This window comes from Tinamus guttatus, unplaced genomic scaffold (genome assembly GCF_059628265.1).
Source record: "Tinamus guttatus ecotype Peru unplaced genomic scaffold, ASM5962826v1 Tinamus_guttatus_pri_ptg000580l, whole genome shotgun sequence".
Classification (NCBI taxonomy): domain Eukaryota; kingdom Metazoa; phylum Chordata; class Aves; order Tinamiformes; family Tinamidae; genus Tinamus; species Tinamus guttatus.
In genome coordinates, this window is record NW_028289114.1 from 567,320 (window position 1) to 581,711 (window position 14,392).

General features: G+C 54.2%; 1 protein-coding gene across 2 annotated transcripts; it reads right to left on the minus strand.

Moving 5' to 3' along the window:
* Window positions 1-3,314: 3,314 nt before the first annotated feature.
* GATA2 (GATA binding protein 2) lies at window positions 3,315-11,597 on the minus strand. 2 transcript variants are annotated; one of them, XM_088534615.1, is made up of 5 exons: window positions 11,340-11,597; window positions 10,082-10,681; window positions 7,336-7,481; window positions 4,522-4,647; window positions 3,315-3,668 (listed from the first exon to the last, which is right to left on the minus strand). In XM_088534615.1, the coding sequence occupies exons 1-5, from the start codon at window positions 11,566-11,568 to the stop codon at window positions 3,369-3,371; spliced, it is 1,401 nt and encodes a 466-aa protein (XP_088390741.1). In that variant the 5' UTR covers window positions 11,569-11,597; the 3' UTR covers window positions 3,315-3,368. The 2 variants fall into 2 exon arrangements, with proteins under 2 accessions (XP_088390741.1, XP_088390742.1); XM_088534616.1 differs by having other exon boundaries at window positions 7,336-7,514.
* Between the last annotated feature and the right edge of the window lie 2,795 nt (window positions 11,598-14,392).

Sequence of the window (14,392 nt, forward strand, 5' to 3'; positions counted from 1 at the left end):
AGCAACATGGCCTGATTATTCCAAACTGCTTTAAAGCGACGCTCCCCTTCTCTCGCCAGCGGCCATCCCGGCCATTCGGAGGCGGAGGGAGGGTGGCAGAGTTCACTTATTGCCCTGTTTTAAACCTGCGCGGAGACAAGCGTGTTTCTTCTTAAATGAAGCTACCGCAGATGTAACTCTGCTGTAAAAACTGCCTTTTTTTTAATTGTTTTTTTAATGGTTGTTTGCACTAAGCCTCGCTGGACAAGTTGAGAGAGACGCTGGCCTCGTTGGCAGTGGGAAGGCGAGCGCGGCCTCGCGTGCCCGGCGTGGGGAAGGGGCTCGAGCCGCCCGGCCTGGCCAAAGGGAAGCAGCGCCAGAAAGGGCTGGAATTCGTGCGCTCGGAAAAGGGAACTCGGGTTATTTCTTTGGCCTGGTGAGTAAGGAGTTATACCCACGCCGCCTTCCACAGAAGTGAGACAGCTCCCCGCGGGTCCGGGCAGAAACCTGAAGTTCATTAGCAGTTTTCTTGACTCGAGCCCTTGAGCCTCGGCGCTCGCCCCTGCGCAGGGCCGGGGTCCTCGTGAGTCCTTGCTCCTCTCCGGGGGTCCCCAGTGCGGGTCAGGCTTGGGCCACGGTGGCCTTCCCTGTCCCCGAGGCAGCCCACGGGTCCCCATGCCAGCACAGCCCCAGTCCCCGTCACGCCATGTCCCTCCCTTCAACGCAGCGCTCGAGCCAGGCCGCACGGCGAGCAGTTTTCAGGGGCTTTAGAAACTGTTTCTTTTTCCTCCTTTTCCTTTTCACTTGAAAAATATTCCCTCAAACCCTTAAAAAAAAAAAAAGGGAAAAAAAAAAAAGACACAAAACATGCAGTTCATCATCCGCTGCCTTGGATTTTTTAAACCGGTTTAGAAACTTTATCGCGCTTAACTGCGTGATCTCGCTGCCCCAAAACAACCCTGGAGAATGCGCTTTTGTACCTGAGCGTTTTATACTAAATCATTCACCCACTGCCTCCTCGTCCTACCCTAGCAGCTTTCTGAACTATCACGAGCCCGCACCGCGGAGCGCCTACGCTAATAATTCTACCGACAACAATGACGACGGTAATTTTTCCTTCCTCCCTCCCAAAGGCCTTGATGCCATGAAGCTGGGCACAGGTACTTTCACAAAAAAAAGGGTATTTTATTATTCTTAGCAATATTCACCTTGAAGGAATATGAGGAAAGCATACACTTTTTACAGACAATATATAAACATGTTGTACATAATTAACAATAACTTAGTTCACTAATCCAAAAATAAGCAAAATAAAAAAATTAAAATAAAAACAGAAAATACTGCAATTTTTTTTTCTTATGCTGATACAAGTACAAAATAATTTAACTCGCGACTGCCGTTGTCTATGCTGCAGTGACTGACAATATATTGCACTTTGTCAACTGTATCAGTAATCCCTGTCTTCCACCCACAGCCCTTCCCCACCCCTGCCCAAATCCTACCGAAATTTGAGTCGGGTACAAATAATGTACAACTGTACCATTGTAAAGGTAAAAAGTAGAAAGGACCCAATTTTTGACCTCAGTAGATTAAAAAATCTTATGATTTCTCCCAACCAATTTTTTTTCCCATTTATTTCCACTTCTTTACAAAGTGCACCTATATGCCTATGCAGACCAGAAAAAAAGAAGGAAAGCAGGATTTTCCATGGCTGCTTGGTCCTTAATTCATTATCAAATATTTGAATTATATATTTAGAAGAAAAATGTACATCCATTGTTATTTGTTTCATTGAGTTTTTTTTTCTTTGAAGCAGGATTTTGCAGTAAAGATACAATTGGCTTGATCCAAAAAAAAAAAAAAAAGTAACCCCAACAACAAAAAAAGTTAAAAAGTTAAAAAAAAATAAAATAAAAAGCTCGTCACAGAGTTAAGCTTACGTGGTTTACATTATCAAACCCCTCTGCTCAGTGGGGGCATTTTCATCAGAAGTATAGCTAAATATGTACACTGTATGTTATACTGGAGCGTGTGTTCACGAGAGGCATCAGATCATAACAATCAATAGAATACACTTCACATTGGCAATAGCTTTGTTTTCGGTCGTTTACGTACAGTATGGTTTAATAATGGGAGATTTAATTTTTTTCTCTCTTTTTTTTTTGTTTTCTTTTTTTTTTCCTATAAAACGCGCCACGGAAAGCGGCCGCCCCCCTGACCCGGGGCATTTCCCCCGCTCGGGCGCTGCTGCCGGGGGGCTGAGGGATGTGAAGCTCCGACCGTCCCGTCCCTTTCCCTTCTCCAGCGCTCCCGGCTCCTGCCCGGGTGCCGTGGTGGCCGCGTTTACCCGCGCTGCTCATCTGCATCTTTACGCGACAGCTGCCAACGCGACAGAGCAAAATGCGTCGGCCTCCCGGCCCGGTTTGGGCCGCGCTGCGAGGGAGCCGCGACGCGGGATGGCCCTCCCGAGAGGTAGCCAGCGCCGCCGCTTCCCGAGAGGCTCTTCCCGACGGTTTGTCCCGGCTTGGAGGAACAATAGGGCGCTGGGGAGGGGGGCTGCCCGTTTTTAAATGAACCTTTCACGTTAGGGAAAAGACTGAAGAAATTGTGTCAAAGTAATCGCTGTCTTGGGCATATTACAATCCCGTCTTACGCCTACATTTTCACTGTTTTTTTTTTTTTCTTTTTTTTTGTTATCTCACACTCTCCTTTTCCCCTTCCTGGCAGATATTTTTGTATGAAAAATAGATGAAGCTAATTCAGTCCCCCCTCCCCTGGTATGAAGGCTGGTTTTCTTGCAGAGTGGCGATTCCAAACAACAGCACAAAAACATGCAATCACAGGAGTTGAGGCGTTTTGTGGAAAACAAGAGCAAAATAAATATGATTTTGTGTCTGATTTCATTTTAAAAATTAAGTTTTTATAAAGATGTCCTTTTTTTGTTGTTGTTTGTCTTCCCTCCCCAAAGTCCACGATAGAAATCCGGCACGTGTGGCTTCCAGTGAGCCGATCCCATCCTCGGAGACTGCTAATATCTCTTTACAATATTCACAGTAATAACAAAGAGAGAAAGGAAAGCCAGTTCCAGCCTCTTCAGCTTCTGCCACCTTCTGCTTTCTGCTGGACCATCAGTTATCAAACAGGTGAGCTCTTCTTCTTCCTTATACCTGAGGGGGCAAAGTGCATTACAGGCACCACTCCGCGTTGCTGCAGAAGACCCATCGTTTGCAAGGTTTGAGTCCAGCATTAAAAGTTACACCACGTGGGAGCAAAGCTCTCCTTTTGCCATTCCTACGCTCTCCTCTTTGCAGAACCTTTTCTCGCTTGGTGTTGTCTTAGGCAAAGCCCCATGGTCTCAATCTCTGGGTGGGTGTCTTGCTCACCGGGCCTTATCCCATGGCTGTAACCATGCTGGAGGGGTGCGGGTGTCCGAATGAGATGCTAGAGGACGGGTGGATGGGGGTAGGTGTTGGTAGGATGTGTCCAGAGTGGCTGAAAGGTGGCAAATGCCCCATGGGCGCCATGTGACTGGCAAGGGCAGCAGCGCTGAAGGGAGACGATTTCTCCTGCATGCACTTGGACAGTTCCTCAAAGCACTCGGAGCCTTTCTTGCTTTTCTTTGATTTGTTGGACATTTTCCTATTCCTGGTCTGAATTCCTTCCTTTTTCATGGTCAGAGGCCTGTTCACCTGCAAGAAATGAGAAAATCAGGCTCATGCAGACAAAATGACCTTATTGTGCAAAAATGAAAATATTTGGACAGCCCCCATGTGTTTTTCCTGGATGGAGACCTTTTTTCTAGCCAAAAAAAATGGTGTTTCGCTCTGCAGAACTTGTTTATATTGATTTGTTTAATAAAACCACACACACAAAAAAAACCCTAGACATGAAAAACAAATCGAAGTGAATTTGGCAGCTGATGAGTCTCCTTCCCGTAGGCTTACCCCCAGTCCTCATTCATTTCCTAATAGGAGAGCTCAAACTAGGAGGCACACGTTGACCCAAATTCACTCCTAAGACAAGAGCAATCTTGTACCAGTAACCTCTGTAACTTACAGTTTAAATAATGTTCCAACATGTCAAGTGATTCCTGCTTAGATTTAATTTCTTTCTTTCTTTTTTTTTTTTTAAAAAAAAGGCCTTAGGTATACTTGTTTCTTTAAAAAAAAAAAAAGAAAGAAAGAAAACAACACAAAGATGCCCTATTGGGATTAATTTTTGCACGGAGCGCATTTCAAATGGCCTCTATGTTTCTGGAAACCGCACACAAAATGTGCTTAGTTAAAACCAAGTGTTGTAACTCTATTTTGCCTGATTTGCCCAAGCGTTAGAAGCCAAGCTAATACATTGTAATGTCACTGAACTTAGCATCACTATGCCTACAAAGAATGGCTGTCACTTCCCAGGGGAACCTTAGAGACGGGGGAAGGAATAAAACAACAACCCAAACCCTGAAACCAATAAAAGGCCGCGTACACCATGCAGTTAAGACATCAATCGCGGCCAGGCACGCAGCGACACATGAGACGAGCAAATACTCACATTGTGCAATTTATAGTAGAGTCCGCAGGCATTACAAACCGGGTCCCCGTTTGCATTACGTCGCCATAAGGTCGTGGTGGTTGTCTGACAGTTGGCACAACAAGTCCCTGCTCTCCTGGCCGCTGACTAACCAAAAGAAAAAAAGAAAATTAATAACGTACCGGCAGGAGGAGGGAGATCACAGGAAAGGTCAGGTTGGGCTCAGCAGTGAGCTTGGGCAGAACTAATCCCGAGATTTTACAGAGCATCAGGGCTGAAGGAAAGCGCCTGTGGCTTTTACGTTTTGTTGCCGTCGGGTTTGTGTTTAAATGCGAGTATTCTGCGACGCGGAGCGCGGCTCCGAGCCCCCTGGCACCACGCGAGCGGGCAAGCAGGGAGGGAAACAATGCAGCTCTTTTTAACTCTCCAAACACAAAATTTGGGGAGGGAAAAGGACAACTGATTTGTGCAGTCTTCCTTTTGCAGATTCCAGAAAGCGTCCTGAAAGTACATGCGCCTTTTTTTTTTTTTTAAATACCTATTTAGTTTATGCCAATGGTGGGAGTGAGTTTAAAAAAAGAGAACGATCTTAAAGAATGTGTTTTTTACCCCTACTCTGGCCCTTTAAAGAAGTCCACAAAAGAAAACCAACTGCATTGCTTAACTGGGTGCAGTATTTATCAGAGCCATCACTGAAAATTCAGTTTCCATTTACAAGTGAAAGGGAGAAAACAAAACCGGCTCCAACTTTCTTTAAATATTTAGCAAACCAAATTTCATGCCTCGGAGCAACGATTCCGCTGACCCGTCTGCCGCCTCTGTCCCTGCTCAGTTCCTACTCGGCTCCTCAGCTGACAGGCCCTCAAACAACCCGCTCAAAAAAAATAAATTGGACCTTTCTAATTGGCATTGTTCTGCTGAACTGGAGATGGGGGGAAGGAAAAACACCCCAAATGTTGAACTCCCCCCTGAACAAGAATTGGCAAAGGAGCGAGGCCGGGGTGGCCGCAGGGGCCTTTGTCTGGCTGAGCCTGCACTGGGACACGCGCCGTGCACAGGGGATTGCTCAAGTGTTCCAGGGTGCACCCTGTATTTTGGGGAGGAATTTCTTGCTAGGAAGCTATGGCCTTGCCTCGGGAAGCGGCCAGCGCACGGCCTCTTCCGTGCAATCGCACGAGGGATGAATATTTTCTCTCCCTAAATGCGCACGATTCCCTTTCCAACGCGTGTCACTGGCGTGGATTTCCGCAGGGCCTGGCTCGCGGGGCGAACGCCCCAGGGCCCACGGAGCGGCAGGGAGCCCCGCGCGGCCGACCCGCTCCGAGACCCCAGTTCTGCTGCCGGCTCCTCCTGCTTTGCGCCGGCTGCCCCAAACTGTCCCCAGGCGGCTGGACGGGCCTGCGGACGCTGCTCCGCTCCGCTCCCTTCCTCGCTTGTGACACCAGGGTGTGGGGAAGGGGCACCCCGGCTGCAGGGACACCCGGGCGGCCCACGCACCCATCCGATGGCTCCGCGCGCTCGGCAGGTTGAGCGCGTCCCCAGGGATGGCCAGCGCATCCCCCCAAAGCAGCAAACTACAGAGGCCAGAGGGGCAATAAAAGTTAAAAATCAATTTGAAAAACCAAAGCATTTCAAAGCAACAGCTAAACTACCAGCAAGTCTCCCTGGTCCGCCCGGACCCCTTGCAGCAAGCGATGTCTAAGTGTCGCAGCGCACGGGAAGGTGGAGACCTCTGTTTGCATATTTGAGATGGCTTAGTGATATTCAACTATGCTGCTTAACTCCACGGCCTGTCCCATTCAGCCGGGAAAGCACTTGAGCCGGGGAGACGATAATGTTACACTGTTGTCTTAACATTTTTCTATATGTCAGTCACTTTCGAAGGCAAGTCATTAAGAAGCTCGCATAGCTGGAATTCTGACTCGCGACAGAAATCTGTGTCCCGTCCCCGCGCTGCAGCACCAGGGCCAAATTCCTGCTCTCTGCCGCGCTCCCAGGCTCACCTAGACAGACCCACCAATGGCCAAGAGGTTTAGGCACCATAAATCACAAAGTTCCAAAAAATGTATTTATTATTCTTAGCATTTTACGCATTATTTGTGGAGTGGAGCGTATTAGAAATTTCAAAACAGCAAGCACGACTGGCAAGGCTTGCCTATAGAAACTCTCTAAAGCTTTTAGAGTCAGGAAACAGATACACAAAGTTTCCTTATCTTTAACGTACAGATATCCGGATAGGAAACTACTACCAGGAGCTTAGAAAGGACATTTTTTTTAAATCACTCAAATGAAAATACAAAGTATAGGTGACTCCATGGAAAAATAATAGAATTTTTTTTTTAAAACAGTAGGGGATTGTCTGGGGAGGGAACCAATATTAATATTGCCAGAGAATATAAGAGTGAAAATTACTTCATGGCTTTTATACAAATAATTATGAAGTAGGGAGCAGTAGCTTTGACTCATCTGATTTGTTTTGCTTTTTAGAGCTGGAACTTTTTTTTTTTTTAGCACACAGTGGAGGACGTTCTCACTCCTAACCCTTTCACGACCGGCAAGCTCCCCGAAACGTCCCAAGGGGCCGAATGAATGAGGAATTAAATTAAAAGCTGTCAGCCGAGGATAAACGGGGAGACGGAGACGCGACGCAGCGCAGGGAATCCCGCCGGCAGCGCGCGGGGCCGCGGCACCGACCTCCCCACCACGGACAGACGGACGGACGGATGGACGGGCAGAGGGATGGGATGGAGAAGATGCGACACGTTCTACATGTGCCTGCGTGGGGTCCCCTTAGCCTCATTTATCCCCGAACCCAGCAGAGATGGAGACACCTACCAGCCTTCGCTTAGGTTTAATGAGAGGTCGGTTTTGACCGTTCATTTTGTGGTAGAGCCCGCAGGCGTTGCACAGGTAGTGCCCAGTGCCGTCTCTTCTCCAGAGAGGGGTGGCAGTTGCTCCGCAGTTCACACACTCTCTGCCTTCTAAATGGAAACACGAAGAAACCGGATTTCTTTCTTTAAAAACAAATTCACAAAAGCTTTTTGCATTGTCCTTTAGGCATTCTCCAGGAGTCAAAACAGCGCGTTAAATCAAGCGCAATCAGACAGCAGTGACATCTACAGCACATGCAGCGAGGAGCCGAGCGCGCCGGCAACACCCGGCGGGCGCTTCACGGCAAGGGGCAGCGCTCCCGGCAAGGTGAGAGGGACGCTCCGAGCGGGAAGGCTCCGCTCGGCACCGGGAGCTCCCGTCGCCCGTGCTCGGAGGGCTGCGCGGTGCCCCCAAGACACACACACACCTGCGAACACACCAAGGGTGGAAAAAGAGAGGAAAAGCTTCCCTAGAACTAAATCTAAGCAAAAACACCCTCTGTTCTCTGCCTTTTTTTTTTCTTCTTCTCTCTCCTAAGGCTGCAGGATAAGAAAGTGCAGCCGAGCAGCCACAGCAGAACACACCAGCTCCATTAGGATTCCTGTTCTCAAGGCATGAAGCTGCTGCAAATGCTGATTTATAAGAAAGTTCAGTTGCAGCAAGCACTCTGGAAACAACTACAAAAAGCAGATTTTTGGGTCCTTTTTCTGTGACTTTTCCACAAGGCATTTTGGATGTAGTAGGGAGCAGTTTACCTCATTGCTGTTTCACTATTAGTTTTGGGAAAAAGACGTGGGAAACACAGCGTTGTGGAATGGGGCTATTAAAACCCAGCATGTCGCTCCTAGATATCTATTTCTGCCTCAGAAAGCTTTCTGCTAAAAGTTCATTTGCCTCGGATGCTTCGAGGGCAGGTCTGCTTAATATAGAAAGCTCTCTTAATATAGTTTATGCAAATCCGACAGTATTTAACTGCAGAGGAAATTCTCTTTTTTTGCTAATAACTGAAGCAGGCCATGCCGAGTTCAGTGGGGCTCGTGTCTCCTTTAATCTAGAGAGCGGGCGACTTTTAAACAACACAGTCTGCAGTGAAAAATGAGGGGAGCTCTGCGGCGCTGCCTTCGGAGCTTTTGTCCCTGCGAGGGCAGGAAGCTGCAGGAGTCATCGTGTCGTGAGTCTTAGTTTTCCTACAAAAACACTGAGTGGTCACGAACTTTCCCCAGTTCCTTGCACAAGGGGCTCCCTTACAGAAAAAAAAAAAAGCCTAAAACAAAACAAAAAAGCCCCTCACTTCCCCACTCTAATAAAATCATTGTCAACTACAGGACAGAAATAAAAAAGCCATTTCAAGATCCATTTATTTGCAGAGACCTTGGTCTTGAATCCATTTCCAAAAAATCAGTAGGCTTGGGCTACTAATTTCCTTTACATATTTGCTGCCCTATTAAAAAAATACATATACATAATATCGACTGCATTTAAATAATAGGAAGGGGGGGGAGTGTGTTTTTCCCTTCAGAGGAGCCATTTGAAACAGAGCTGATAAGCTTGTAAAATATCTGATATTTTTGTTGCAAAACTCATAAAAAAGATCGCATTTCTAAATCACAGTCTGCTTTAAAAATAAACGTGGGGAGGGTATCCATAAGCATACATGTGCATTGATCTATAGGAAATAAATACACACAAGTATATGTAGCCATTATATTTCTAAAATACAATCCAACTCGGTCCCTCCACACTGTATTTAATTTCCTTGCATTGCAGAGGATGTTAAACCAGGGAGGTGAGTAGAATTGCACAAATTCTCTTAATTCGTTTGCCTGGTTGTGCAGCTGGGGAGATTTCAAAGTGAGATCAAAACTTCAGCCATCGCGTAATTTGCTGATTTAGGAAAGCACTTTTAGGAAAAAACCCAGGGAAGAGTTACAGACAGGGGAAAATCTGCAATCAGTTGTTAGCAAGCAGAGATGTGTCCAGTTCGGGGGGAAAAAAAAGGAGTATTTTCTAGTTAGCGTGGGGATAAGTTAGCAATGCCTGGGCACCTTAGTCTTTCGCACTGGTATGTAAACTATATTTGAACTTTTGCTTCTGCAGAACGTGGAGGAAATAAGGCCCTCTGCGATTCGCAGTGGACCGGCCGGGTAAGTTTCGCTTTCACCCTGCGCTGGGGCCTGCTTTCCTATGAGCGAGAAACGCTGAAATGTTTTGAGAAAGAAAAACCTCTGGCTAGAAACGCCTGCCATGGAGCCTGCGGGATTTCCACGGAGCCGGGAGGGCACGGCCGGGTCTGAGCACCTCGGGCGGTGGGAGCCGGACAGGGGCTGCTTTTGCTCGGAGTGAAACATTTTCCTGGAGCGAAGCGTTTTCCTGGAATAAGCCCCATTTGCAGCGCTCGGCTCTGCTCGCTCTGCCCTGCTTCCCCACGGAGCAGCCCAGGCTCCGGGGCACCTCTGTGGACATTTTGGTACCACCGACACGTGGGACGAGCCCCATTTCCTAGTTTAAAAACCCAGGAAAGCGGGACCAAGCGGTCACCTGCCCTGCAGTCCTGGCTAGAGACCAAAGGGGCTTCCAGCCCCGCAGCTGCCTCCAGCCTCCCCAAAGAGCAAGCGAAGCGCAGGCACCACACGCACACACACAGCACCCCAGCCCGTCCCCCCGGGGACGCCCCCGCTCCGCGCTGGGGTCCCCAGCGTGCAGCACTTACCCGAACAGGACCTGGCCTTGCTGCGGGGCTTGGGGGTGAAGCTGGACGCGGGGCCCCCCAGGAAGCTGCCGGGGTGGAAGAGGCTGCTGCTGTAGTCGTGGGCGGCCGGCACGTACGAGGGGTAGGTGGGGATGGGGTGGTGGGTGGAGGGCTGGGCCCCCATGCTGGTGAGGCTGCTGCGCAGCGGGCTCGCGCTCTCCATCTTCATCCCTTCCGACAGCGACACTTGGTACTTGATGCCCTCTTTGTCCTCCTGCCGGGCGCCGGCGGAGGAGGACGGGGAGGCCGCGCTGGTGGAGTTGGGGTCCGGCGACACTTCCTTGGGCGGGGTGGGGGGGAAGCCGAAGAGGTGGGAGCCCGAGTGCGAGGCCGGGGTGAGCGAGGACACGGAGGCCGTGCTGGACGTGCTGCTGCCCGGGTACACGGAGATGGCCCCGGGCGCTCCGGCCGCAGACGGGTGCAGGGGGGTCTTGGTGAAGGGGTTCACGGTCCAGGGGTTGTGGTGGTGGGCAGAGAGTGCCGCCTTGCTGCTGTCCAGCCAAGGGATGCCGGGGCTGTGGAGAAGATGAGGCCGGCACATCTGACTCCCCGTCAGGCGGGCTGCAGGGACAGGAGAGAGGCGGGATGAGCTCCGGGAAGCCGCCCGGCCGCCGGGCCCGGCAGCTCCCGGCTCTGCGGTGGGCACAGGGGAGCCGGGCACGGGCAGAGATTTCACAACCCTGATGAGAGCGGCCGCACTGGCGCAAGAGCCTCTTGCAGCTGCCCCCTCCGTGCGATGCCGGGAGGCTCCGGGAGCAGGGAGATGGGCAGCGCGGGCGGGGGGCACCCCCGTCCTCCTGCCCCGCTCCTCGAGCGAACCCCCGGAGAAAAGCTCCTGCTCCATCCCCCGGGCTGCCGCAGTGCTCTCCCTTCTGCTCCTAAAAGCCCCCCCACGTAAACTCCACGGGCGACTTGAGCCGGGTTGTGTTTTGCATCCGGGAAGCAGCCGTGTCTGAGAAGTTTCAGCCCATGCACGCACTATTTCCCCTTCCTCTCTCCCCCCCGCTCCTTCCCAGCCACCAGCACTGGGTTGTCTTTAGGGTTAAAAACCCACCCGTGCCTCCCTTTCTATCCTGTTCGCTTGCTTCCCGCTCCGTCCCATCCCGGGACACCGAAGCGGCCCCGAGCGAAGCTCCGCGCCGCCACATAGGACATCCGTCAGCCTGCGCGGAGGCGCCGGGAGAGCGGCGGGGGACCGAGCGGGGCCGGGGGCCTTTACCGTGTGCCTGGCTGTAGGAGACGCGGGCGCGGGCGTGGGCAGAGTTGGCGTAGTAGGGGTTGCCCTGTGAGTCCAGGTGGTTGAAGAAGACGTCGACTTCGTCGGGAGGTAGGAGCTGCGCCGGTTCCATGTAGTTGTGCGGCAGGCCGGGGTGGTGGCTCTCGGGGTGCTGCCCGTTGAGCACGGCGTGGTGGGCCATCCAGCGCGGCTGGTCCGTGGCCACCTCCATGGCGGCCTCGGGGCTCGCCGGCCCCCGGGCCCGCGGTGGCAGCAGCGAGCGGCGCTCGCCGGGGCTCCGGCTCGCGGGGCTGCGCGGGGAGCTGGCGCTGGGTACGGTGCGGGGTGCGGTTTAGGGGAAAAAAAAAAAAAAAAAACTAAAAATAAAAAGTCGGGCGACTCGAATTGGCTCTCGGATGGGGCTGTCGGGGGGAAACGTCCCCCGAGGTAAATGCGTCCCCTCTGCGAGCAGGAGAGTGGCAAGGGCGGCTCCTGGGACACTCGGCACCTGTAGGGAGACGAGGAGGGGTGAGCGGCCCCGGGGGGACGCGCTGCCCGCCAGGCCGGCTCCGCGCGGCCGCCTCCGCCCCGCGGCCCAGGAACGGGGAGGGGGAAGCGGAGTCCCTCCCCCTTGCCCAAAATATCCGCTCCCCCAAAGTCCGCGCCGGGCGCCCTCCCTTCTCGTTGCCCCACAAAATAAACAGAGATCCCATTTCAAACTCTTTACCAGAAAAAAAAGAAAAAAGCTTCCTTTCCCCCCCACCCTCTCGCTACAAACGTCAACAGGAGTTTTTCCAGCTGGCTTTAAAAAAAGAAAAGAGGGAGGTGGGGGGAACGGCAGATCTAATATAACGTGGTTATAGCAGAAACTCCGGCAAACACAAAAGGAAAAGGAGGGGAGAAGGTGACGGGGAGAAAGGAGAAAGGGGGGGGGGGTGTTGGAGCCCTGGCAGCAGCGCGGCCCCCCCGCGCCCCACACTTACCCGTGCGGGAGGCTGGGAGCGATTGAGCCGGCTCGGAGGATGCGAGTGCCGCGAAGAGGGGGAGAAAGGGAGGGAAAAGGAGGGAAAAAAAAAAAAAAAAAAAAAAGAGAGAGGGAAAAAAAAAAGCCAAGCCGTCGCGGGGCGGCGGGAGGAGGCAGCGCGCGGGCTGGAGGGTGTTACTCAGATGGCAAAGCGCGCTGCTCTGGCCGGCTCGCTCCCATCCCCGCGCATCCTATATGAGCGCTGGCGCCAGCTGGCCGCGCCGCCGCGCACGGGCCGGGGCGCGCGGGGCCGGCGGCCGGGCCAGCCAATCCCGCCGCCCCACACCGCCCCCGACCGCACCCCCGGGCCCAAACGGAGCCGGCCGGGGGGGGCGCGGACCCCCCCCGCCTCCTCCGCCCCCCTTCCCCGCCCGCACCATCCTCGCCCGGCGCCGCCGCGGGGGTTTTCCCTGCCCGGGCGCTGCCCGCCCCGCCGGGGCGGGAGGAGGCGCTGAGGGGGGCTGCGGAGCCCGGGGAGGGGGGCACGGGAGGGGAGAGCCCCGGGGGGGCGGGCAGCGAGGCAGGGCTGCGGCAAAGGGCTCGGCGACGGGGAGGTGGGTCCGTCGGGGCGCGCGGCTCCGGCCCCGGCTGCCGGCGCCGCCGCCGGGATGCCCGGGGGCCCGGGGGGGGGGGAACAGGGCGGGCCGGGGGCACGGCCAAATCGGCGCGAGGGCGTTAATGCAGACCAAAAAAAAAAAAAAAAAACAGTAATAATAATAATAAAAGCAAAGATCAAGGAAAGCAATGCGCGGAGCCAGGAGGGGAGTGAATACCGGCGTGGTCGTGGCTGTCACGATAGTTTTGAATAACCGTCTGAATGGGCAAAACTAAATAAACGCGAGTGCTCCGGGAGGAGCTGCGGGCCTCGGGGCAGAGCGGCGCTTTGGACCGGCTCCGTCGGCCCTGGTGCCGCAGGGGGCGGCTGGGCTCGGGGGGAGCCGGGGCGCCCGCGGCCTTGGATTTTATCCCGGAGCCCTTTTGTGCAAAATCCCCTCTCGTGTCTGCGGAGACGCGGAGGGCTTCGCCGTGCGCTGCCCGAGCGCAGCCCGCAGCAACAGGCGCTGGCAGCGCACGGCGGGGCCCGCTCAGGACCGCTCAGCAGCGCCCACCCGGGCTCCCCAAAACCCTCCGCCCCCCCATAGGACTCCGTAACCCCGCCCTCATTGGGGACAGAGAGGACAAAAAAAGCAAAAAATAAAGGAAAGGAGCAAAAACCCCCGGGAGCCGGCGCTGCCGGCAGCTCCTGTTTCACGGGCGCTCCCATCCCCAGACCTCTAGTGTCCTAGAAAAGGGGAAACGCTGCTCGCAGCGCCCCCGTTTCCCGGCTAGCGGCGAGGGGCGCAGAGAGCGGGCCCGGGCCCGCCGAGCTGGGACCCCCTCGACGGCCGCACCGGGGCAGGAGGTGCCGGGGCCCCCCGGGACGGGCTGTGCCCCCCTCCGGGTGCCCGCGCGGGGGGGCGCGGGGCCGGGCAGCCGCGTGGGGAGCGGGGGCTCCGGCCTCCCCCGGCCCCGCGGCCCCAGTCACGGCGACGCCGGAGCTCTGACGTCACCCGCCACTGCCAAATTCGCCAGGAAATGAACTTTTTTTTTTTTTTTTTTTTAAACAGTAACAATAATAATAATGATGATGACGGTAATAATAATAAAACTCCCTTTCCTCGCTGCGGAGCTCGTCTGGCCCGAGCGACACGGGGCTCCCTCCCCAATTGCTGCCTCCCTCCACAGCCCCCGAGGGACTCTCCGCAGCCCCACGGGGACCCGCAGCGGGGCGGCCGGAGCCGGGGGCCACCTGGGGGGCCCCCGGGAACGGGGAGCTGGCAGCGCTGCCCCCTCCCTGCATCCCCGCGAGTCTTGGCGCCCCAAACCCGGGGCGCTGCGGGCTGCCCGTGGGTCTCGGCCTCCACGCGGAGGGGCCTGGCTGCCCCTCGCCCCCTCCTGCCGCCGGAGGGAGGGTCGCAAGCGCGGGGCCGGGCGGCAGCTCCTCCACCGGCTCCGTGCGGGGAAGGAGCGGCAGAGCCTGATGAGGTGACCG